Source organism: Rattus norvegicus, chromosome 11 (assembly GCF_036323735.1).
Source record: "Rattus norvegicus strain BN/NHsdMcwi chromosome 11, GRCr8, whole genome shotgun sequence".
NCBI classification, from domain to species: domain Eukaryota; kingdom Metazoa; phylum Chordata; class Mammalia; order Rodentia; family Muridae; genus Rattus; species Rattus norvegicus.
Window position 1 is genome coordinate 75,458,997 of NC_086029.1, and position 26,632 is coordinate 75,485,628.

Consider the following 26,632-nt stretch of genomic DNA (forward strand, 5'->3'; position numbering starts at 1 on the left):
AAGCAAAGGTTTAATGTTAATGATCCGATCAAGTGAAGGCACATCAGCTAAACATAAATGTAAACACGCACGCGCGCGCACACACACTCTCACACACACACACACACACACACACACACGCGCGCACACACGCACACACACACACACAACCAAACCAAACCTGTTTGCACTCAAGGAGAAAAGCTGAACACTCCATCAGAGATGTACATTCCAAAGCAGCAGAGATCTGCCCACAGTGCTTCCTGCTCAGCCGGGCAGAGGCAGGTTCAGGCAGCGTCCAGCTCCACCCATGTGAGATGCCTCGTCCCAATCACAGACCACCCTTCCCTGGGACTAGAGCATCGGAGGATACTGTGGGGTAGAAAAGCACCTTGGGCTGGTGCATGCTGTGGAGTGAGTCTGTGCAGCGTCAGGAAGAGACGGCAGAAGAGACCAGGCAGCCAGTGTGAGTATAGAAACTTCTCAGAGCAACCCACCGGTTCCCTCTACTCTCCTGGGAGCAAGGACGTGGGTTTTAATGAAAAAGGGCTGTACACTGTAACGGTAGAGTCTGTCCGTTTTGTAGTTTGAGATCTTATAACTTCTGGAAAGTCTTATTTGTCCCTTTGCCTGTCAAGGTTTCCTGCTCTTGTCAGAAATCATTTGGTCTGACAAGCCTTTAAAAGGATCTGTGGGGCAGTTTCTTACAGGTCTTCCCTGCGAACGGTTCTGCTTAATCAGTATGTGGGCTAGAATAAGTCAACAAATTAGTTTTATCTAAGAAAAGGCCACTTTTGCAGGACCAATCTTTACTGTTCACTAATCAGTTGATCCCCCCAGGATCTGCAGGTTATAAATAAATGTATTCTTGTCCTAATATTTTTATACAAATTGTTTCAAGTAACACCAGTATTATCGGATATTTATACTTTTATGATTATGGTTTATAAACTTAAATTTTTATTTCTCAGTAGCTTTAGGCATCGTTAAGAACATTTATGATTTTTTTAATTAATTTTAAGTCTTTATAAAAGTCGAGGCGATACTTATAGACCATTTCTTGCTGAGTTAAGCTGATAAGCACAGCAGGAAAGAAGGCGATGCATTTCATGCCTGGGCATTATTTCTTGTGTATAGCTAGCATGGATAGTGTGCTTTTTCTAGTTCCTTGAGGAAGAAGTTCTCCCTTTGATTAATCTTCCCAATAAGCGTAAAAATGCTTTTTTTGTGTGTGCGTGCTTACAGCATACTGCTTTGTTTTCTGCAGTACTAGGCTTTAAAAAAAAAAAATCAACTCTCCTATCTTTTTTTTTTTTTTATCTACCCAAAGAGACTCCTAAACATGTAGATCACAAGAGAAGTTGTTAGGCAATGAAATGTCAATTTTTTTCACTCTTGCGTACATCCCGAACCACCTCGTGAATCAGCTCCAGAATCTCCTGGACCCTCCTCTGCAATCTGGGCCCCCATGGCTCTGCAGGCTGCCCGCAAGCCTGATGAGTCACCGCCGCCTATCTCGGACAGAGACCACATGGATGGGGAAGGTCCTTGTTTGTCTTTCTCTTTCCCTCCACCTCCCCCGCTTCCTCCCTCCCATTCTCTCAATCCAAACTTCTCTAGCATCCGCTCGAGGCGTGGTTTGTATATTCTTTCATGCAAGAAACTCGAGCAAGGAAAAGGGGTACTGGGCTTGAAAAGGCAATCCCATGGGTGGCAGGCGAGTGTCTTTTCTCTTCTGCATTGAACACTGGTTTGTCTAGTGAGCAGTTGTTCTCCATCTTACTCAGCAGGTCAGGAGACATCAACACCCTAGATATGAACAACTTCGTAAGAAAACAAACTTAGTGAAGGTACAAGGAAAGAAAAGAAAAAGAAAATACACTTTTTTTTTTTTTTGCTTCTTTTTTTCGGAGCTGGGGACCGAACCCAAGGGCCTTGCGCTTCCTAGGCAAGCGCTCTACCACTGAGCTAAATCCCCAACCCCAAGAAAATACACTTTTAACTTCTTAAATTCGGCACTTCTAAAATTAAAGAACCTCCCAGGGTGTTGAGCGATTGGAGTAAGTCATGGAGGTGCTGGGTCACTGGGGAGTTCTTCTCTAGGGTGGGGCTCACAAGGGACACTTGTTTACAAGGAGACACTTAAGGTGAGGCACACAGCCACTGTTAGTGCCACAGCTCGCGCTCTCTCTCTCTCTCTCTCTCTCTCTCTCTCTCTCTCTCTCTGCTCTCTGCTGCTTGACACTTAAATGTAAGTCACCTTATCCTGCCAACTTCCCTTCTAATACTGTCAGGTAAAGAAATTTCACACACATGAGGAAAATGGCATGTTTGAGAATAAGAGGTTTGTGACAGTCACAAACCAGCCCTTAGTACTTGGTGCTAAATGGAAGGCAAGACAACAGGACATAGCACATCTCTGGGAATCATCTATCTGGAGAGAAAGACCCAAGCCCCATGCTCCCTCCTTCCCTCCTTCCCTCCATCTCTCTCCCCCTCCTCTCCTTCATCTGTCTCTCCCTCTCTTTTCCTGTTTTGTTTTATGTTTTGAAACAGCGTCTCTCAAAACGTAGCCCAGACTGACCTCAAATGTAGAGCTCTCCTCTCTTGGCCACAGAGAGATGGAATTACAGACATGTGTCACCACACCCAGCCTCTGAGTCTCCAAGTTTGAGTCAGGAGGTTTGTCCTTTTAGGCCCTACTTCCTTGTGGGCTCTGTCTCCTTCTGATGGTTCCTCTATTCTCCCTCTGAAGAGCAGTGTGAGGAGAGCTCTAATAAACTCACGATCAGGCATTGCCATTGATGGCTCACGAGCCGCATCTCGAGTCTCGTGGATGTTTTTGTATTTTAACCAGAAGCAAAGGAATGATTTTGTAACCATGGTGTTTCCTAAATTAGAGGGGAGACAAGGAAAGACTGAGCAGGAGGTGGTGGTGGTGGAAGGCTTTCTCCTGGGGGCTTTGTATACAAGGCTCCCTTAAAGCTAAGATAAAACTCAGATCAATGCCAAGCCTCTTAACTTTAACATAAATGGAAACAATGTCTTATCTTGAAAAGAAGAAATATTAGGGTAGGCAAGATGGCTCAGGTAAACACTTGCCTAGAATTTAAGCTTAGTTCTTAGGGCCCATGGTAGAAGGAGAGAAACACCTCCCACAAGCTGTCCTCTGACCTCCACAGATAGGCAATAACACACACACACACACACACACACACACACACACACACACACACCCCTCACATATGCAGTACCCATGCAATAGTACATTTTTTTAAAAATTAGAGATATTATTAGTGACAAACTATAAAGCTGGCTTATGAGTCAGGAAAGTTGGACTTGAAATCTGTTTAAAGCACTGATATTGTGGAATAAGTCACAACCCCTCTCTGGCCCTTGGCTTCCTCATCTGTACAGCGAGGAGATGACTGCAGAGCTCCTGAGTTTACAGCCAAACTTAAGAATCCACCCCACCACAAATGAGCTCAAAGTCTGGAACAAAAACACCTTGACCTTTCCCTAATTAGATATCTTATTAGTGATATAAAAACAACCAAGAGTATAATCATTGACTTCAAGTTGTGACAACCTGAGTTTTATAGTTTGTTTTTTAATAGTATTCTTCATCAAAATTGGCCCTTTTTTTTTTCTTTTTTCTTTTTTCTTTTTTTCGGAGCTGGGGACCGAACTCAGCCTAGCGCTCTACCACTGAGCTAAATCCCCAACCCTGGCCTTTTTTTTTTTTTTTAATGCACACAATCTGTTCTGTTGTGGGTTTGTAGTGATGCCACACAAGCATGAGTGAAGAAAAGAAGTAGGCTAGGATGCTTCGGCAGACGCCAGTAGGAAAGAAAAGTTAAGTATACACAGCCAGTAAGTAGGACATCACACTCCTGCTGGCTAAGAACAGAAAGGGGTAGAGATAAGGAAGCAAAATCCCTGACAGGTCAGTTGGGGAAAGGGTTCAGTGAGCAGAAATAAGAGGCAAATTCGCAAAGGGATGACTAAGAGAAACCAGGAAATACCAGGAAGAGCCTGGTGCTGTGTTGAATAGAGCTAAAAAGTTTCCCAGTCTCTCTCTGGTTGACTAGAAGATAGAATGACTAGATCTGGCTAATATCACACACACACACACACACACACACACACACACACACACACACACACACACACACCCAGGGGGCGGGGAAGGAGAGAGAGAGAGAGAGAGAGAGAGAGAGAGAGATCATCACTCTGTCTACAAGAACCAAAACGCCAAATGGTTCTTAACTTCAACTGCAATAGAATAGTATGGGAGGCCATTTTGGTTTGAAAAGAACCATCGACAACAGAGAATGCTGACCAAGAAGAGGGATGGGGCAGTGTGACACAGGAAGACGAAGCTTGTGTGTAACAAGATAATCCCTAGGATTCCCCTTCAAATTAAGCCAGTGGTTTTGAGCCTTCCTAGTGCTGTGACCCTTCAATACAGTTCCTTGTGTTGTGGTAACCCCCAACCATAAATTGCCTTTCATTGTAACTTTACAACTGTAATTTTGGGGCTGTTATGAATCGTAAATGTAAATACTTTTGAAGACAGAGGTTTGCCAAAGAGATCTCAACCGCCCCAGGTTGAGAACCACTGAATTAAGGCCTCAGGGAGCCCTGAAAAGTTACCAAAATCAGAACTGCCTTTGGGACAGTGGATCTTAACATCAAATAAATAGTTGGCCCTTAAAAGGCTATCTATGTTTGTGAACCTCTAAGCATTGATAGACTAACCTGAAATAATTAAGTAGATCGCTTAGCTTACTTTTGTACTACAAACTAAGTCCTAAGATACACATCAGAATAGTACCTAAACTTTAAGAAAAGTTATAAAAAAAAAGAAAACACTCAAAATCACATATTCTGATGGCTAATTTTTTTTCAAATTAAGAAATATCTGTGTTCTTTGACTTGGGCTTTAATGCGTATTTTCAGAGTAAGTGGAATGTCTGGGCTCTGAAGGATAATTGAGAACCTCTGCTTTAGGAAGTTTACTCCAAATGAACTGGGTAGAGTTGGAACAGAAGTTAGTGAGTTCATTTGAATCAGACATTAACACTGTCAGTGAGAATTGGAAAAAAGAAGTCAAAGGGCTTGAGAGCCCTCAGAAAACAGTGCTTTTGCTACTATTGAAAATACAGATCTATCCAATTGGAGTATTACTTAAGGTTTTCCTTGAAAAAGAAGGTTCTCCAAGAAATAAAACTCTTAGGATACACAAGGGTGCATGTATACATGCACTGTGTGTGTGTGTGTGTGTGTGACTCCAATGAGAGAAGGAGCTCAACCTTAATGAATTGGATTACTAGGTTGTGTTATTTTGGCTACCAGTACATCTGACATCTACACAGTAGGTCAGCAGTCTTAAACTCCGAGAGGAGTTAACCTTGCAGATTAGAGTCTCAGACTAATGAGAAAGAACTTCTGTCTCTTCAGAGAACATCTATGTTTGCACTTTCAGCCTTCGGATATCTATAAAAGGCTCTTCATAAGACGGAGGCTAAGTTACTTTACTCAAAATCTACAGGTGCAGTAGTTCACACCTTTAACCCCAGCTTTTGGAAAGCTGAGGCACGAGAATCAATCACAAGTTCAAGGCTAGTCTGTGATACACAGTGAAACCACTCCTTTAAAAATAGACTATATCTTTATATCTGAATTTTTTAAAGAATTATTTATTTATTATGTAAGTACACTGTAGCTGTCTTCAGACACACCAGAAGAGGGCATCAGATCCCACTACAGGTGGTTGTGAGCAACCATGTGGTTGCTGGGATTTGAACTCAGGACATCTGAAAGAGCAGTCGGGTGCTCTTAACCGCTGAGCCATCTCTCCAGCCCTATATCTGAATTTTAATGTTTATGCTATATCTGAACACTAGGCTCCATGCTCTACCCCAAATAAAATTAAAATTAGCCACCACAGGAACGGAGAGCACTTGTCTCTTTCCCAGAGGACCCGTGTCAGGTTAAATTCTCAGCAGACATGTGGTAGCTCACAACCATCCTTCTTGTTGCAGGATATTGATCTGTCACCCTCTTCAGAGGGCACCAGGCAGTCATTCGGTGCACATACACACTGCATACAAAACACTCACCCACACAAAAGAAAACAAATCTTTTCTAAAAGTGTATAATTAACCCTTAAAAGAAGTTTATCCGATACTTCTTTATCAAGCATGCAAAGAAAACAATTTGTATCCTGCGTGTAGCAAGCAGCCGTTCATCCCTCTGCTCTTCTTTCTCTTCTTGGAAAGGTAAGAAACTCAGAGTGTCTTTCTAAAAAACTAACCATCGTGGGGCTGGAGAGATGGCTCAGTGGTTAAGAGCACTGGTTGATCTTCCAGAAGACTTCCGTTCTATTCCCAACACCAGCATGGCAGTTCATATCTGTCTTTAATTCTAATGCCTGGGGATTCTAGACTCTGGATTCTATGAGCATCAAGGGCACACACAGTATATAGGCCCACATGCAGACAAACACTCATGCACATAAAAGAAAATAAAAGGTTTCTTAAAAAAACTAAAAAAAAAACTTAAAAAACTGTCAACATCGAACTTCATTAAACCTTTTTGTTTTAATTCAAAACATGTACTAGTCTACCCTTTCCCCCTAGGATTGTTTTAGGAAGTAGGGTTTCACATAGCACATGATGGCCAGGAACTCAACATGGAGTTGAGGATGAGCTTGACCTTTGACCCTGCTGCCTCCTCCCAGCGCTGAGGCAATTGGCATGCCTTGTATCTGGCTTTATGCGGTACATAGAATGATACCCAGGGTGCTGCATGAGGGAATCAAGAGCTCTACCCACTGAGCAGCACCCCCAGCCTCCAGGCATTTAGATGTCTTCACACCCAAACCCTGTCGGCCTTTCTCTCAGTACCAGGAGTGCATCTTTCCCCAGATAATCTTCTGGTTGTATACAGTAAGCAAGTTCACTTACAGGAACAATTTCTAGACATTCTCTGGCTGCACTTCATAAACTCTTCGGTGACTGCCTTCTGAGCCTAGGGATCTGTCTACGTCTTCCTTTTCTGTTAGTCCTAGAACACTGGTTTCACACAAGATACAGAGCTAGTGAGGGGTGCTCGGTCGGATCCCCCACTCTTGTTCTAGCCAAAGGCACAATATTTTGACCTGTTCTTATAATATTAAATGGTGTTGTTTTGTTTTATTGAAATCATGCCTTAGTTGCCTTCAGCATTTCCTGTCTTGTGAGCTCTAGTCTATCTGCTTCAAGAAGCTTCAAGAAACTGAAGCAAAAGCCAAGAAAATTAATATTGCCTAGAGAACCGACATGTCATGAGACCTTCGCATGTTCTCACTTACTGTTTACAGAACCCTTGATGTGCCTTATAGTCCCCATTGACAGATGGGGTCAACAAGAATATTAGGGTCACAGAATCACATGATCAAACTAGGATTCGTACCAAAATCTATCCAATACCCATATTCTCCCTGCTTCTCCTTACTCCCGAACCTCTTCTCTTGCTGTAATATGCCAGAAGCCCTACACAGGAGATACAAGAGTAAAACGTTTCACAGTGTGGAGGAGGGATCCAAGAGGGACACTGAGAGAACTGGGGAGTGAAAGGTTTATTAGAAAAGTTATTTATGCCATGGATAGACAGGGGCAGCAGCATGCTGGAGGTTCTGAGGAATCTTCAGGCCCCGGGGACCAGAGACAGACAGCATGGCAGGGTCTCTGAAAAAGGAATCAAGAACCGAATGGCAGAAGGGTGGTCTATTTTTATACCTATCTCAGGATGGAGGAGCTCTCAAGGTACAAGCCTGAAGCCATGCCCTCTGGAAGGAGGTAGAGAAGGTGGTGGGGAACAGGATGTGTAGTCACCAATGCCTGCCTTTGATATAAACTCACTTCCCAGGTGAGAGAGGTGCTGCTTGGAAGTCTGTCAGTTAGGGGCTCACAGGCTGTCCTTGGACGGTCCCTATGAACAAGTATCAGCCTGAGCCTCAGCTGGATTCTAACGTTATGTCCTTACAAAGAGGAAAGAATGCAGAGAGAAAGCAAGCATCCCCAGGCCACAGGAAACCTCAGAGGTTATGTCTCCATCACCACAGTCTGAATCAGAGGGCTTAGCAGTGGCTGGTCCACGGAGGCAAGAGTTAACTGGGCAGGAGTGCTGATGGAATGTACATACACCCTCCCTGTGGACAGACGTGCAACTTGGTACCTGATACCAGCCACACCCCAGCACAGCTAGGAGGCTTTTTCCCTTTCCCTAGTGAGAGTTTTACTTCTTAAAGCCAATTATGGAAACAAGAAGAAGCACAAAAGGGTACCTGTGAGTGTGAGGCCTCCAGTATCCTCACAGAGTAGCTGCCCATCCGGGAAGAGGAAGTGGATATGAGGTTGATTCTCCTTGACCTAGGAGCTTGTAAAGGCAGTCATCATTAGTGCCTCTGTTCGGTGTTTATGGGTCTCTAGGGTATTAAATGTAACCTTAACCCAAGACCTTCTCCTTTCCAAATATTCCCGTCAACAATCTCTTGTTTGTAAACAGTCTTAGATTTTGAGGATCATAGTCCCTAGTCCCATGAAACAAGTTGTAGCCTAGCCATTTTATAAGCAAGGAAATAGACGGATAATAAGGTCGGTCACTGCTCAGAGTAACTCTTGATAGGGAGACTTGACTTTGAATCTGGCATCCTGGTGCCAAGTCTAGCGAGCTCACCATCAGACCTCAACTACTGCACTATACCATGAGTGGACAACAGGACGGCTGCATCTGGCTTCTCTTGACATTTATGGCTGAGGGAGAGGTGCCACAAACATCAACTTAATCTAAACAAGAGAGAGGAAGGCATTGTGGCACCCTTGAGAAGCTGAGGTGGGAGAAGCACAAGTTTGAGGTCAGTTAGTCTGTGCAAGACCCTACCTTTACAAAACAAAGCACAGATATTGGAGGAAATGCTGTCAAACACTGATCTCCCATTGGCTTCACAGCACATCCTTCACTTCCAGGTAGAAGAAGAAGGGGGAGCTGTACGTTTGGAAAACATCCATACCTTCTCCTGGATAATAGTGGGAAAATATTAGTGTGCTGATGCCCTGTGTAAAGGCTAAGGAACTGGGGAAGGGTGCGGAGTGAAGTCTGGTGCTCCAACCCTCTCAAAGAATGGCCCCTCTGTCTAGAGAAAATGTATGTGTTCCCTCTATTCCCAGGTTGGCAAGGAAGCTAGGCTGGCAATGTCTTTTTCTAGTTAAAGTGTTAGCATTGTGTCAGGATTGCTAAACTCTGACACTAAATTACCAGAAGTCAGGCTGACATGGATTTAACTCTGGGTCCTGGGGTTTCTGTCGGTATGGCCTTGAGCAAATGGGTCTCTCCAGCTTCTTTTCCTCACTGTCAAGGTGGAAGGAATCAGATTCTCAGGCAAGATCCTCAAGAAGTGTGTATCCCATGAAACTTCAACTGTAGAGATTCCCAAACAAGACCTACATGACAACACCAACATGGACAGGGAAAGCCCCATCCCTAGATGAAGACTAGCCAATGGCTGCTGAGAAAGAGAACTGGTTTGTCTACATGGTCCAGCCCCTAGAGAGGTCATCCAATCCCAAGTGATCAGCCCTGAATACATGTTCATAAGAGTAAACTAAATAGGCTCAGAAGGTGTGTGTGTGTGTGTGTATCTGTGTGAGTGTGTGTGTGTATCTGTGTGAGTGTGTGTGTGAATGTGCGTGAATGTGTGTGAGTGTGAGTGTGTCTGTTTGTGTGTCTGTGTGTGTACATGTATGTACGTATGTGTGTGTATATGTGAGTGTGAATGTGTGTGAGTGTGTGTGAATGTGTATGAGTGTGAGTGAGTGTGTATGAGTGTGTGTGTGCATATGTGTTTGTGTGTGTGAGTGTATATATGAGTGTGTGTATGTGAGTGTGAGTGTGTGTGAGTGTATGTGTGTGTGTCTGTGTGAGTGTGTGTGAGTGTGTGTGAGTGTGTGTCTGTGTGTCTGTGTGTCTGTGTGTGTACATGTATGTGTGTGTGTATGTGAGTGTGAGTGTGTGTATGAGTGTGTGTGAATGTGTGTGAGTGTGTGTGTGAGTGTGTGTGTCTGTGAGTGTGTATGTGAGCATGTGTGTGAGTGTATGTGTGTGTGAGTGTGTGAATGTGTGTGAGTGTGTGTGAGTGTGTGTGCGAGAGTGTGTGTGAGTGTGTGTGAGTGTGTGTGAGTGTGTGTGAGTGTGTGTGAGTGTGTGTCTCTGTGTCTGTGTGTCTATGTGTACATGTACGTACGTATGTGTGTGTTTGAGTGTGTGTGTGAGAGTGTGTATGTGTCTGTCTGTGTGTCTGTGTGTGTACATGTATGTATGTGTGTGAGTGTGTGTGAGTGTGTGTGAGTGTGTGTGTGTGTGTGTGAGACCATAATAATTATAGAGGAAGAGGTCATAATTTGAGAGGCATCAAGTAGGCACAAGAAAGAAGGCTTAGAGGGGAAAAGGTGAGTGATTCACAGTACTCATGCATGAAATTCTCAAAAACATAAAACATTTAAAATCTTGAAAGGAGTGCAACCCAGCCAACATGGATGGTAACCCACTGACTCTCACTTCAGACTTCTGACTCCAAACCGTCAGCTATTGTCTTTGCAAGATGGAGGAAATGTGTTACTATAGCAATAAAAAACAAGCCCAGAGTTTTGGCAAAAATACCCATTTATGAGGTCTGTTGAGAAGATGAACAAAGATGTCTGACCCAGAATGGAGAGAGCACTGAGGGGGCCCATAGGTGGCAGCTACCATTCTTTGGGATCACTTTTGGAAAATGAGTGTGGCTTTCTTTAAGACAACACAAAGATATTTTAGTTTTAATTACTTTCATGGGAATGGAGTGGTGCACACACGAGCACACAAGTGCCCTTGGAGACCAGAAGAGAGATCATTGGATGCCCTAGAGTCACGGGCAATTGTGGGCTGCCCAACTCAGGTGCTGAGAACTGGACGCGGGTCCTCTGAAAGCACAGCAGTTAATCTCAACTGCTGGCCCACTTCCCCAGCACCAAGACAAGCATGGCTTTCTAAGTAACGATTTGAAGAAAGTTGGGAAGGGGCAGCAAGTTCAGAACGCCTTGCCTATCGATGCAATCCTTTCTCAAGGTACCCACCCACAGGCCACCGTCTAGCTTTCTCCCATGTTTTTCTTGCTCAAATCAGCCTCCTGCCTACCTCCTCCCTTCTCTCCTCCACGCTGATCTGCATTTCCTATCCCAATCCTGATTCTAGCATTCTCCTCATCTCTACCTGAACTTAACAGAGAAAACCCACTTCTAAAACCCGGTGACGTCTGGGAAAGTAGTTGGAGTCGGTACTGAACCAACATCCCTTGCTGGATCCCTGGATCCTTCAGCTTCCTTCTGGACCAACAGAGACCCCCTTGTTGAACATCTACCTGGGCCCTTTCTTTTTCTCCACAGTGCTCAGAATCCCCCTTTCTCAGCACTGACCCTAGTTAATTTGCCTTTAAAATACTTGGTGTTATGGTCCCACGTTAGATTCCCTGAAAGGGGGAAGCAAAACCGATCTCCTCTCTGTTCTTTGAGCCTAACTAACAGAAACTGCTACGCGCCAAACCAGTGCAGAATCGTACAGTGACAGTCAGGAATGAAGTTAAACTTGGCCTCTCCAGGTATTTGCTCTTTACAGACTGTGCTTTTATTATCTGAATGTCTATCTTTCAAAGTCTGTTCATTTGTGTGTCTAGATGAGAGAGCAGCCCAACCTGTCTGTGCCTACCAATAATGAATTTTACGATGTAACTGATCCGGCTGTGCCAGTCACACTATCCCTGTCAATGATGCCTTCTAGGCACTATAAGATTCTACCCATCAGATACGGAAGACTTACCCCAGATAAACGAATGCCATTTCTAAGCAGAAACTCCACAAGGTGGGTGGGGGGGGACCAGAAGGAAATGTAGCGAGGACTGAGATACTTCTGTTCCTCTTGACAAACATGGATGGAATGCGTGTGCCAAAATGAGTCAAAAACACTCATACGTTTTAACTTTTGAAACTCCCACAGCCTTCAAGGAGAAAAGAAATGGGAAAATATTTAGGGATGTTTAAATTACTTAGGTTATTGGACTACTTAGGCTATTATAACTAAAATACGTAGGGTATTAATATATGCCTTATAGTGTGTCTTGTAACAATAGAGCTAACATTTGTCAGGGCCTGAGACATATAAAAGACCTAGGTTGAAGGGATCTCAGAAAGTAGTTAAGACCACAAACTATTCTAAAGGACCCGAGTTCACTTCCCAGGACCCAAACCAGATCACTCACAGCAGCCTGTAACTCCAGCTCCAGGGGATCTGAAGCCTCAGTCCTACACAGGCATCCACAGTTACAGCATGCACTAACACAGACACACATGGTTTTAGAAAGAAAGAAAGGAAAGACGGAAGGAAGGAAGGAAGGAAGGAAGGAAGGAAGGAAGGAAGGAAGGAAAGAAGGGAGGGAGGGAGGAAGGGAGGGAGGGAGGGAGGGAGGGAGGGAGGGAGGGAGGGAGGGAGGGGAAAACAAAACAACAAAAGCAAGACATGCCCCACAAACCACGAGTTCAGCTAAACTGGCTAACTTTGTGTCTTGTCTTCACTTTGCGCTTCTGAATCTACCCCCTCTCACTTCCCCTTTCCTTGTAAAGTCTACCACTGATCCCACGGTCCTCCTCCACATCCTACCTCTACTCTCCTTATTCGAAAACTGACTCTATATACCAGGCTAAGCTGGAGCCCTTCTCACTCAGGCCCCAACTTGTGTATTTAGACATCCACTTATACATTTCTTTTTTTTTTTTCTTTTCTTTTTTTCGGAGCTGGGGACCGAACCCAGGGCCTTGCGATTGCTAGGCAAGCGCTCTACCACTGAGCTAAATCCCCAACCCCTACACTTATACATTTCTAATGACTTGAGACCTTAGCCTCTCTCCTAGCACAGAATCCTAGACTATAACCATCTTCCCCATTCATCCTTACATACCTCAACATGCAAATTGTTTGTGTATTGTGCATTTAATACCTTTTGACTTAGGTTTTAATTGGTTAGCTAATAAACAATCAAGTGTTGGGGGATGTGAGCAGTTTCTCTCAACATCTCAAGTGCTAAAGCAAAAAACGATTGACCCAAACATCCAACTTTGGGCCCCTTCTGGAGAACCTACAGGAGGCAAAGAGTTTAGTTGCATCTGGCACAAACTGCATAAATAGTTTCTAGCAGGCAGTGTACGCTTCAAGGAAGAGTGTGGGCCCTAGAGTCACACAGAGCAAAGAAGCTCCCAAATCTGCCATTTCTGTCTGTGTCTCCTCAAAGGCACTACGTTAGTTAGCTAGTTAGCTAGCTAGCTAGCTAGCTAGTTAGTTAGTTAGTTAGTTAGTTAGGCTTTGATTCTCTGATGAATAAAAGAGCCTCCTCCTCTCCCAGCGTTTTGTTCTAGTTGGGTTCTGATAATCTATTATGTACACAAAGTCCCTAGAAGAGTGCACAGGGGAGCTACACATCCCTCTTTTCTCCACATTTGTCTCCTGCAAGAGGGAACTTCCCTTTGTACAACCTGTGTTCTTTAGAATAATAAAATTTTTAACATTAACCCATGGGCCAAAATGTCCTCAGCCAACTCTCTTAGTTTCCCTATGGTTGCAGTTGGCCTTGCCCAAGGACAGCAGTGGCAATACCTGAAGCTGTCAATGTGTGTCAGCCTGGTCGTCACTGTGACAGGTCTGCTTTTTGTGCTCCTGGTGACCTTGAAGAACCTCAGGTCCCCTCTCAGAAGGATGATTCTGGTGTCTTTTGTACCCTAAGGGACTCCTGAGGGAAACAGATCAGACTCTAAAAGCCCTTCTTTTATTCTTTAGAAAACTCCTGTGATGGCTGATCTCAGGCATCAAATGTCCACCATTACTAAAGGCTCTCATGACCTTGATTTGGACACAAAAGGGGGAAACAAGGGATGTCATGATTTGCTGATAGAATAGAGACTGAAGCAGTGTTTGCTACCTGCTCTCTTCCAATGCAACATTCTTAACTGTTTCTTCAGCCAGTGGGAAATCCTGAAAATGGCCAAAGACGATTCCACCGTTCGTTGCTTCCAGGGCCTGTTGATTTTTGGACACGTGATTGTTGGTGTAAGTTATGAATATTTTTTAAAAAATTGTTTTCTTCTTGTAAGCATGGCTTTTAGATAAATTAAAAGTACAAGTTTAAGAAAATATAAATGTCATTCCCCTTTATAGTGACTTCATTTTAAGAAACGTGGTAGCAAATATCCTAGCTAGAATCTTAAAATAGTTGTGTGTAATCACCTACTATGACAGAAGACCATGGTCAACATTAAATTAGATTATTTTCTTTCCAGTTTTTAAGACATAATGACTATTAACAGTCATGTGTTCACCATGGTCAGCGTCTAAACACACCTGCTACTCATTCATTTATGCTTCTGTCCAGTTTCGCCTTGGTTTGACTTGAGGACTGTGTTATTGAAGGTGCTGGGACAGATATCCTTCTGTAAGGCTAAGCCACGCTGTGCGAGCAAGAGGAGTCAGGGGATCAGGGAGTCAAGAGAGCTGGTCCTTGGCTCAGGGCTGCCTATGTCTCTGTGTGGCTATGGACAAGTCACCATTATTCAGAACCTTGGCTCTTCGTCCATAGAATATGAGCCCTGGGAAGACAGTCACAGTGATTCCAGAACCACTATGACAATGGCCAGGACACTTCAAGTGTTATAACCCAGGAACGTTTGCAATGGGATAGGATAGGAGAATAACTTTCATGCAAGAATGAACAGTCTGAGTGGGTCATGTCCCAGGGGCTTTATGGATGGTCTGGGGCTACCTAAATCTTTTCCCAAATAGCAAACAGACAGAGTTATATGTGGAAGAAAGGCAGAGGGTATATGGAAGAAGGAAGCAAGATAGAAATAGCTACTGAGTCTCCTGGCAACTGGGGAATCATTGCATAATGCCTCTGTTAGATGTAAGAGACTCACTGCTTGCACCTACCCTAACCCCATTCCCCATCCCCCATCCCCCATCCCCACCCCCATGCTGTGTTCTTGACCACCAGCCTGACAGGCTCATTCTCCGCTTGTTTCCAGATGTGTGGGATCGCCCTGACAGCAGAGTGTATCTTCTTTGTATCTGACCAACACAGCCTTTATCCACTTCTTGAAGCCACCAACAACGATGATATCTTTGGGGCAGCTTGGATAGGCATGTTTGTGGGCATCTGCCTCTTCTGCTTGTCTGTTCTAGCCATAGTAGGAATTATGAAGTCCAACAGGAAAATCCTCTTGGCGGTAAGGCCTTACAATGCTCTGTGGACTGGAGATGTAGCTCAGTTGACAGAGTGCCTGCCTAGCACACACGAAATCTTGGGTTCAGTCCCTAGCACCATATTTCCTGTGCACGGTGGAGCAGGTCTGCAAACCTGTTCTGTAGGTAGGGGCAAAATGATCCTCAATTCCTAGTAACCCTAGGCTATATAACAAGTTCAAGACCAGCCTGCACTGCAAGAGACCCTTTCTCAGAATAACAACTAACAGCTTCACTGCAGTTGTTTTCCTGGGTCAATTTTGATGAATTGCTTCTTCTCCATTGAGCAAAGAGCTTTGGCTTTCATGGGCCAGTGGGTTCCAGATGAGTGGACAAAAGGGGGGATAGGGGAGATGCCCTGTGGCAAGATCACCCATACAGGAGGTAAAGATGCTCGTCATGGTTGAAAGTTCAGGTTCTGGTAAACGAACTGCAAGTGGGAATGCCTATGGGTGGTCTAGCTGGCTATGTGCAGATGTGTGCTTCTCCAGCCATGGTCTGCATGTGCCCAGCAGTCACAGCCAGGACTGACATGAACATGAGAAAGAAACCATGGGAATGTCTTTGTTAGATTTTACCCCCCCCCTTAAAAATAGCTAGTTAGCTTTACGTGTCGATGTGTTAAGATACAAAACGGAAAGTGAATTTTTCAAAACAGACAACAGCCTTTTTTGAAGGCTTTGGGGTTCAAAGCCAACAGCTTTTGTGACATGGCTGCATGACCCACGCTGACATTTACCCTGCAGTACAGGATCCCCAGAAGACCCCAAACAGCACCATTGTGAGTGACCCATTCACACCACTCTGTGGTCTCAAGGCACTGACTAGGTCAAGCTCTGCCTTTGCTAATGGAAATGAAAGGGAAGGGAATCTTACTTGGGCCTAGCCCTCTACCGTCTACTCTGTGCCCCAGGATAGCAGTCCATGTCTTTGTCATTACATGCACATACACACCCATCCCCATACCTCTCCCTACCCCTACAGTATACTCCCCTACCCTGAGTCCCACTTCTGTGGAAGAAGCTCAGCCACTTAAGGAGCCTGTTGGTCTGCTTCTCAGGTAACCATTGCCCTAGTACCCAGGAATGCAGAATGTTTGCCTTCTGTTTCCTTTTGGGGGAGTTAGTTTCAGGGCAAATGCACTCTAAGAGAGTAGGAAAAGGAACACAGGGAAGAGGATGAGAACTGAGAGATCTTCCTGAAGACAACCTCAGACTGCACCCTGGCCTCCTCTCTGGCCTAATCCTTAGGGGTCCTGAGGTTCTGTAAGAGCTCTTGACAGGAAGCAAGGCAGTAGCCAATATGGGGAGGGTTACTGGAGTCTCTGAAAACTCTCTTTCCTGATTTTTTCCCATAGATGTGGTTGGGGTTTTGGGGGGAATGGGAGGGTTGTTGTTTTATTTTGTTTGGGGGGTCAGACAGTGAAAGCAGCCAAGGGTCCTGACCCTTGAACCCACCAACACGCCAAAGAGGGAGGACAAGTTGCCCTTACCTACTCTACAGTCCTTCTTCCCAAAACGGACATGAGGAGAGATAGTGCATGTATAAAAGCGTGCAAGGCAGGGGCTCTCACTGAAAGGCTTCTACTATCCAGCTCTGTTCCAGCCAGACACTGGGGACAAGGCTGCTCTGAGCTGTTCACACACAGTGACTTGCAGCCCGTGCACACACAGCAGAAGCAGCGCATCGAGAGCTCTGCTTCCCTCACCTGAGCTGGTATCACTAGAACATGGGTGTGTGTTCTGTGTGAACAGTGAGTCTCTGTGCCGGAAGACTGCCTGCTCCTTAAAGGTGACACTGGGTAGGAAAGACACAAGGCATTAAATATGGTCACCATCCTTTCCTGACTTCTGTGGTTCTACCTCTTCAGCAATTCATGAAGAAAATGACTCCCACTTTGGAGAGATTTGCAGTGTTCGGTGTCGTATATGATGCACTAAGGCCGTCTCGCCAGCCACCAGGCATGTGGGTGTAACCAAAAGAAAACTCTGAAAAGCCCACACATTCCTTCTTTGTTTATATTATCTCCCCCGTATTAAAATAGAATTCAGGGTGCTGAGTTCCGGATGAGAAAACTCCAAACTGAATGGCCGTTCCTTCCAGAGATAAGCAGAGAACTGACCCATGTACCGCCTTGTTCCCAGTACCTAGCACAACCCCAGTCCAAGCAGCTGACCAAAAGGGGCTTGTGCTACCTGACTGCTTGGGTAGCACTTTTAGATGAACGTGCTTAAAACTCACAGCAACCACTTGGTGAGATGTCTATTATAATCCTCTCTTCTCATCTGTTTCCTTCCTAGTACTTCATCATGATGTTTATAGTGTATGGTTTTGAAGTGGCGTCTTGCATCACAGCAGCCACACAACGAGACTTTGTGAGTATAGTCCCAAATGCAGAGGAAGAATGACACTCTAGCGACCGACATGCTTCCACCCCTCGCTGTGCACTGGTCGTGCTAATGTGTACATTATTAATACTCAATGCTGTATCAGGAAGCATTGCTTGTCTTGTCTAAATCACAAGAGAAAGGCATTAAAAGAAAGAAATGTATCTAGGGATAAATGGCTGACAGGTCACACCAAGAATGCGGAGTCCAGGCCGCCTGCTTCCCAATTCCCCCGAGCTGTGATCCTAGCACTGGTCGCCAATCATCCGCACCAGGGCCTTTCTGCATGTTCTGCCTCTTGGAAGACACAATTCAGGATCTTTCTGGTTCTGTTTCTCACTGTTTCCCTAGTCCTTAAGACACCTCTCTACCCCAGTCAAGCAGCGATTTCTTCTTATATGGAAACCCAAAGCAACCCCAACCAAATGAGCGTAGTGCCCCTGGGTTTAGCTTCCCTCCAAGAGGATGCTCAATTAGAGCAACAGGCTCTACAAAAGGACTTGGCCTTTCTAGGGAGCAGGTGTGCTGATTCTCTTGTGCTGTTCCCGCCCCTGCAGTTCACGACCAACCTCTTCCTGAAGCAGATGCTGATGAGGTATCAAAACAACAGCCCCCCAACCAATGACGACAAATGGAAGAACAGCTATGTCACCAAGACCTGGGATAGGCTCATGCTGCAGGTAGGAGTGTGGTCCTGGGGTGATCGTCTACACATCCTAATGTGGGTAGGAACGAGGTCAGTGCCTCCAGCAGGTTTCTTCAGGAAGAGACTTGTTCCACGTCAGGTCAGCAATACCTCTTGTTTACTGGTCTGCCTGAGGATGGAGAAATGTAAAGGCAGGACTCAGGGAGGCCTCGAGATCCATGTTTTATGTAAAGCTTGAATGCTGATTGCCCTGCCCTGTAGAGTGTACATTAAAGAACTTTGGGTTAATAATATGTTCTGCCCTTAGGACTTAGCTCTCACTTACAGTAACAAAAAAATGGCACCCTACCTTCCCCACAGAGAACTCAAATGGTGGCATACATGACTCACCTTTTATGTCTCCTTTGATGAATTCTGCTAATTATCGGGAGATGTGATTTGATTTAACCACTTAGTTTTAAGTGGCCATCATACCACATATCCACGTCTATCCCAAATGACGTCAGAACACCCAGTCTCCCAGAGTACTGCCCATGTTGTATTTGTGTATAACAGCTAATGTGAGTCAACTCTCCACTGCCCCAACACATACACACATGCAAATTCAATTCTCTCTCTCTCTCTCTCTCTCTCTCTCTCTCTCTCTCTCTCTCTCTCTCTCTCTCTCACACACACACACACACACACACACACACACACAAACTGTCACTCATGCACTCACATAGATACACACTCACTGACAAATGCACACTCACACTCACTGACATACACACTCACATTCTCTCTCTCTCTCTTTCTCTCATACACACACACACACACACACACACACACACCAGACTTTCAGTCTACCTCACCCCTTTCAACTCTCTCTTTACACTCCTACTTCACTAGACACCCGACACTCTAGTGTCCCCTGCCTGCCCTCTCCCCTTCATGTGCCATGGGACCTAGAAATTGGCTAGGTTTCCTCTCAGCCCTGCATGGCTCCTCTACTATCTCTTCCCCTGATTCCCTCCTTGTTCAAAACCTTGAAGTCCATGCCTCCAGCCTAGGATCTTCTTACTGTAGTTATTTATCTACCACACTGCACACAGTCATTCCCCTGCCTCCCTCCACTAGGGATTTCAGTATCACCAACTGTGTCCTTGTCATTCATAGTCCAATCATCGTGTACTAAATGAAGCTTCATAAACCCGGGGACTCAGACAACCCCATGGGGATTCTTTACCTTGCTGCATCCCACAGATCTCCTACCTCACCTCAGCCACCTTTCTCCATGGCAACAGCCAGCATGTCATCACCAGTAGCTGTACCACCCACTTTCTGATGACCTTCTAGAATTTCTTCCATTGGCTTTAACATCCTCATGCCATCATGTTGTCCCACTGGGGCCTCTAATCAATTATCCATGTTTTCATTTCCCAACACCCTTCATGCTTCCTCTTTTTTTTTCTTTTCTTTTTTTTGGGGGGCTGGGGATTGAACCCAGGACCTTGCGCTTCCTAGGCAAGTGCTCTACCACTGAGCCAAATCCCCAACCCCCATGCTTCCTCTTATAACCTTCGCTCTCTGCTGGCTCCTTCGCTCTGAGGTCAATCTACGTTCATCTTTCCTTCCTAGCCCTATGGAAGTTAACACAATATTTGCCCATTCCTCCCCTAAGGGCTAACTATTACTGGGAAATCCGCTCCCCCCCCCCACTCATGCTAATTTAAATTCCTGACTAGAAAGCTCACATGGGCACTCTGTTTCCTGGCGCATTTTCCAAGAAATCTGCATCATCACTATTGAATAGATTTCCAGTTTTCACCTCTGCAAAATTCCTCCCCACCCTCAGCTTCAGCCATGGCTGCACCTCATGCCTTAAGAATATAGAAACAATCAGTTGGGATCCATTTCTTCTCTCTCCCAGAAAGTCTTCCCATCCATGTTTATCTGCAGCCAAGACAGACAGACTGCCCCGCACCCAAGTCGCTGGCTTCCATGCCAAGTTCTTCCCCTTTTCTTTGGCTTACTCTGCTCTGACTCATCAGCCTACAAGAACATCCTCGAGAACTCCTGCCCGATGCTCACCCATTATGCAGTTCTAGTTCATGACGAGTCTCAGAAGAGAAACCTGTGCCTGCTGCTTGTGTTTTCACACTTTTCAATTGCTATTGGCCAACTACAGTTGGCTTCTGACCACAACACTTCCATGATACCAGTCCCTTCAATCCTGCCAACACGATGGTCATGTTTCTGTCTTACTAACTCATGGCCCTTACGATGCATTGACTAAAACAAAGAATGAGGGGCTAGGAGATGGACACAGTCTGAGGGGCTGGAGACATGGACACAGTCTGAGGGGCTGGAGAGATGGACACAGTCTGAGGGGCTAGGAGATGGACACAGTCTGAGAGGATGGAGAGATGGACACAGCCTGAGGGGCTGGAGAGATGGACACAGTCTGAGGGGCTGGAGAGATGGACACAGTCTGAGGGGATGGAGAGATGGACACAGTCTGAGGGGATGGAGAGATGGACACAGTCTGAGGGGCTGGAGAGATGGACACAGCCTGAGGGGCTAGGAGATGGACACAGCCTGAGGGGCTGGAGAGATGGACACAGCCTGAGGGGCTAGGAGATGGACACAGCCTGAGGGGCTGGAGAGATGGACACAGTCTGAGGGGATGGAGAGATGGACACAGTCTGAGGGGCTGGAGAGATGGACACAGTCTGAGGGGCTGGAGAGATGGACACAGTCTGAGGGGCTGGAGAGATGGACACAGTCTGAGGGGCTGGAGAGATGGACACAGTCTGAGGGGCTGGAGAGATGGACACAGCCTGAGGGGCTGGAGAGATGGACACAGCCTGAGGGGCTGGAGAGATGGACACAGTCTGAGGGGCTGGAGACATGGACACAGTCTGAGGGGCTGGAGAGATGGACACAGTCTGAGAGGATGGAGAGATGGACACAGCCTGAGGGGATGGAGAGATGGACACAGCCTGAGGGGATGGAGAGATGGACACAGTCTGAGGGGCTGGAGAGATGGACACAGTCTGAGGGGCTGGAGAGATGGACACAGTCTGAGAGGATGGAGAGATGGACACAGCCTGAGGGGATGGAGAGATGGACACAGTCTGAGAGGATGGAGAGATGGACACAGTCTGAGGGGATGGAGAGATGGACATAGTCTGAGGGGCTGGAGAGATCGCTCACTCAATCACATACCTGCTGCACAACCATAAGGACCACAGTTCAATCCCTAGCACCTATATACAAGGAGGGATATGGGATGTATGTCTGTCTGTAAGCATGGTGTTGAGGAGGCTGAGACAGGGTTTCCTGAGACCCACTGGTGAGCTCTAGGTTCAGTGAGAAGCTTTGCCTCAGAAAATAATGTGGAGAGATTGAGAACGACACGTGACATCAAGCTCTGGCTACACACACACACACACACACACACACACACACACACACACTGCACAGGATAAATCTTTTTCCTGGTTAGTTTTTCCTATATCTAAATGGCAAACGGTACATCCTTTCAAGATGATCTGTGCCCTCAGAATTCCTTGGTTGTGTTTATTCTAAAAGTTGGAAGAGGCCTGCAATTTTTATTCCTCCCTGAAACATTTTGGCAGGACTTATGATAAAAGGAAAAACATGAAATGGATTTTACGGTCTTTCTCTTCAGCTGAGTCCAGAGGATCAGGACATCAGCTGTGTATCTGTTGACCCCCTTTTCTTACATAGAGGGACAGCTATGTACCACCAGGTCTGAAATGTTTTCCAGTTTACGTTCCTCCTTTATAAAAAGAATACATAATTACTCTAGGAAACTATTATGAATATAGAAAAAACATGAATAATTGCTAGTAATTTCATGACTATTAAAACTTTCCGTTTTGTGATTTTTAAATAATTGTACTTCTCTCATGATTAATGTATCTTGCTATAAATATTAATAATAATTAATGCCTACTAAGAGTTTACTATGAGCTAGGTGCTGAATCAAGTATGTCATCTATAGTTACACCCTTGATCCTCACAGAAACTCTATAAAGTAGGTACTCTGTTCACTTCACATTTACAGTCAAAAGAAAGAAGGCTTAGAGCGTGGTTCTCAACCTTCCTAATTCTGTGACTCTTTCTGTAATACACTTCCTCATGTTGTAGTGACCCCCAGTCATAAATTTTTTTTTTGGTCACCACTTCAAAACTGTATGAATCACAATGTAAATATCTGATATACAGGATAGCTGATATGTGGTCCTGAAATGGCCGTGACACACAGGATGAGAACCACTGCCTTACAGATTTAGAGTAATGTGCCCATTCACGGCCAGTAGAAGAGCAAACATTAAAACATTATCAGAAACTTAGAAAAACGTTGAGCTCCAGTTTGGAAATATTTTCGTCCTGTAAGATACAGTATGCTTTTGAATACTTTCTCCACAGAGTCTTGGTTGTAACCCCGGTGGCTTTGGTGTGGACCATAACGATAATTTTGTGTCTCTTCTCCTCTGGCAGGACCACTGCTGTGGGGTAAACGGTCCGTCAGACTGGCAGAAATACACCTCTGCCTTCCGAGTGGAGAATAGCGATGCTGACTACCCCTGGCCTCGGCAGTGCTGTGTCATGGACAAGCTTCAAGAGCCCCTCAACCTGGACGCTTGCAAACTCGGAGTGCCTGGTTATTACCACAGTCAGGTGAGCTGTCTCCCCTCCGAAGACTAGCAGAAAGCGCTCCCACGCCTTATGGAGAATTTAATAGTCAGCTGTGAGCCATGGCCATCAGGAGTTCTGCGTGTTTCCCCCGAGGCTCGTGTCATCGGTTTCCTTCTCTGTCAGTACACTGGGAGTGCTCATTGGGAGTTGTTGCAAATTTATTTTTAGTAAAAACTACTATGACGGGAAGATTTCCGTAGCACTAACCAATTTTGCGTAGGTGAAGAACGTTTGTGTAAAGTTTACTATGGGTTTTCAAAGAAATATTTGCATAAGACGAAGGCTTGCAAAATATAAATTGGAAGGGATGATATAGGAAAGAATATTATTTAGTTTCCAAAGCACTGGCAACTACTGAGGTCAGAGGTGATGAAGTATCTGATTGGTGATTTGGGCTGATGTTGATTTACATACATTTGGGTTTTTGCGGAAGTGCTTCTGGCTGATGAAGGTGACCCCGATGGTGATCGTGAAACATTTATTGAGGTCTTCCTGAGTGCCAGATGTTGTGCCATGTGCCACACACAGACTATATTGTCTGGGATGCTCAAAAGTCAATGCTGGCTGTGATCTGCAGTTTGTACATGAGGAACAAAGCGAGAGATGCTAACTGGGACCTTGCCCAAGCCCACACAATTAGTAAATGGCTGCTAGCTTTCAACCCCAAGTCACACATCTTCAGAGCAGATGCCGCACCAATCAAGCAGCCCCGCAAAGTCTTGGCAAGCACTCTCACACCCCTGTAGGCAGCCTGCTGGCATAGCATACTGAAATGTTCTGTCCTGCTTTGGGTGTGGCCATTGTGAGGAAGCCTAGCCGCATGTCAGCCTGTCAAATCATTGAGAAACATCGGGCTTTTCCCTGCAGAAGTCAATGCTGCAAACCACACATTTAGCGTGAGAGACACCATTGTTACACCTGGCAGGGTACCTGGACGACAGTTAGATAATTCACAAAGGATAAGGCAGTGATTAGGACAGTTTCATTGCAGTGTTCAGAGCAACCGTCAGTGAGCTGCACAGCAGCCTTGTTACGGCGTTGCTTCAGTCAGTTACATTCAAAATAAAAATTAAATGGGTTGTTCATAATCAGTATAAGATGTAACTATCACTCGAACTGCTCACAAATTGTTTTCAGCATTTCCAGGTTAGGAATTGCTCGTGAAAACCCGTCTTTCCTGAATTACAGTCATGTACAAACAGTCAGGTGCAAACATGACTTCTCTCTAAAAGGGACAAAGAAAAGATGCCACCTTCCAATTATGGCATAACCTTCTTGTCCTTGACCATAGCACTCGCCAGGGAAATCAACTAAAACCACTTACTCAGGTTTAGAAAGTAAGGGCCCAGTGGTTGAGAACACTGACTGCTCTTCCAGAGGTCCTGAGTTCAATTCCCAGCAACCACATGGTGGCTCACAACCATCTGTAATGAGATCTGAGGCCCTCTACTGGCCCGTAGGCATACATGCAGGCAGAACGGTATCTACATAATAAATAAAGCTTTAAAAAGAGAAAGAAAGAAAGAGAGAGAGAGAGGGAGGGAGGGAGGGAGGGAGGGAGGGAGGGAGGAAGGAAGGAAGGAAGGAAGGAAGGAAGGAAGGAAGGAAGGAAGGAAGGAAGGAAGGAAGGAAGACTAAAGTTAAGCCCCTTTCCCTCTTTTCTGTCTTTGGACCTCCACGCCCATCCTGACACCTTCCTTTGGCCTCCTGCCTCCAGGGTCTCCGCCATCAGCCAACTAAACAAAAGCATAAGCCATCACCACTTAGACCCACTCTTCAACCAACTTCTTCCTCAGTCCCTCATTCCCTTTGTCCCACCTCCTCAACCATACTCACTGTGAACATAAGCCGACCTATCCACCTTTCTGACTCCCTATCTCAGTCCCCCAGATTCCCACACATCCCCACTCTCTAACATAACGGTGAGGTGCTGGTAATTCCACTCCAACAATCCGTTGCTATAGATCACAAAATCTGCCCGATACTTACTATACTTTGGCTGTTGTCTTTGTACTTACCTTGTCCAAACGCTTGCATGAGCTCCCTTAAGGACCGCATTACTCGGGTCTAGATCTTCAGTACTTGGCATAATTCTTGGCGCAAAGTAGACACGAAATAAACGTTGGGTGGGTGAATAGGTGAATGAAGAAGTGAACGGCTTCTCTTTTCATAGCCATATTGAAGTTTTTCAACAACCACCACACACCAGTGTTGCTATAGCTGTAAAAACTAACAAAAGTAGGAAAGTCAGCCTAAGTATAGCAATGAGGAAAATCGAGCAGAATTTTACATAGCTGATCAAATGCACAGAGAGAGAGACAGAGAGAGAGAGAGAGAGAGAGAGAGAGAGAGAGAGAGACTTAAGCTTCAGCCTTAAAAATGCTACATGCAAATACTGATGACAGAACCTCAAAAATATTAATATTATGAGTGCCACAAAGACAAGAGGCCTTTCTCTCTTGCCCCAGCTAAGTGCCCACCTCAGTACCCAGCACTCAGCACAAAATGACTCTTACACATTGTGTTAGATTAGTGATTTCCTCCCAAGATTTTCAAGAGAATGAATGTATCCTGTGTATTCCAAGTGGGGGTTATAATCATTACCTAATAATTTTCATTAAGTCTGCTTATTTTGTTTGTTTGTTTATTCATTCACTCATTTAATTAAGATAGGATATCATTCTGTAGTTCAGGATGGCTCTCAACTCTTTTTTTTTTTTTTTTATTAACTTGAGTATTTCTTATATACATTTCGAGTGTTATTCCCTTTCCCGGTTTCCGGGCAAACATCCCCCTCCCCCCTCCCCTTCCTTATGGGTGTTCCCCTCCCAACCCTCCCCTCATTGCCGCCCTCCCCCCATAGACTAGTTCACTGGGGGTTCAGTCTTAGCAGGACCCAGGGCTTCCCCTTCCACTGGTGCTCTTACTAGGATATTCATTGCTACCTATGGGGTCAGAGTCCAGGGTCAGTCCATGTATAGTCTTTAGGTAGTGGCTTAGTCCCTGGAAGCTCTGATTGCTTGGCATTGTTGTACTTTTGGGGTCTCGAGCCCCTTCAAGCTCTTCCAGTTCTTTCTCTGATTCCTTCAATAGGGGACCTATTCTCAGTTCAGTGGTTTGCTGCTGGCATTCGCCTCTGTATTTGCTGTATTCTGGCTGTGTCTCTCAGGAGAGATCTACATCCGGCTCCTGTCGGTCTGCACTTCTTTGCTTCATCCATCTTGTCTAATTGGGTGGCTGTATATGTATGGGCCACATGTGGGGCAGGCTCTGAATGGGTGTTCCTTCAGTCTCTGTTTTAATCTTTGCCTCTCCCTTCCCTGCCAAGGGTATTCTTTTTCCTCATTTAAAGAAGGAGTGAAGCATTCACATTTTGATCATCCGTCTTGAGTTTCGTTTGTTCTAGGGATCTAGGGTAATTCAAGCATTTGGGCTAATAGCCACTTATCAATGAGTGCATACCAGTATGTCTTTCTGTGATTGGGTTAGCTCACTCAGGATGATATTTTCCAGTTCCAACCATTTGCCTACGAATTTCATAAACTCGTTG

General features: G+C 45.3%; 1 protein-coding gene across 3 annotated transcripts in view; it reads left to right on the forward strand.

Moving 5' to 3' along the window:
* Window positions 1–247: 247 nt before the first annotated feature.
* The window catches only part of Upk1b (uroplakin 1B), a 37,336-nt gene continuing 10,951 nt past the window's right edge, over window positions 248–26,632 (forward strand). The window contains exons 1-6 of one of the 3 annotated variants that reach the window (XM_006248368.5): window positions 248–445; window positions 14,068–14,151; window positions 15,123–15,323; window positions 17,640–17,714; window positions 18,284–18,406; window positions 22,885–23,064. In XM_006248368.5, the coding sequence (XP_006248430.1) occupies window positions 14,083–14,151; window positions 15,123–15,323; window positions 17,640–17,714; window positions 18,284–18,406; window positions 22,885–23,064 (648 nt within the window). In that variant the 5' untranslated portion in view covers window positions 248–445; window positions 14,068–14,082. Of the gene's footprint in view, window positions 446–14,063; window positions 14,152–15,122; window positions 15,324–17,639; window positions 17,715–18,283; window positions 18,407–22,884; window positions 23,065–26,632 lie in introns of all 3 variants that reach the window. The other 2 variants (NM_001024253.2, XM_039088358.2) reach the window with 2 other exon arrangements.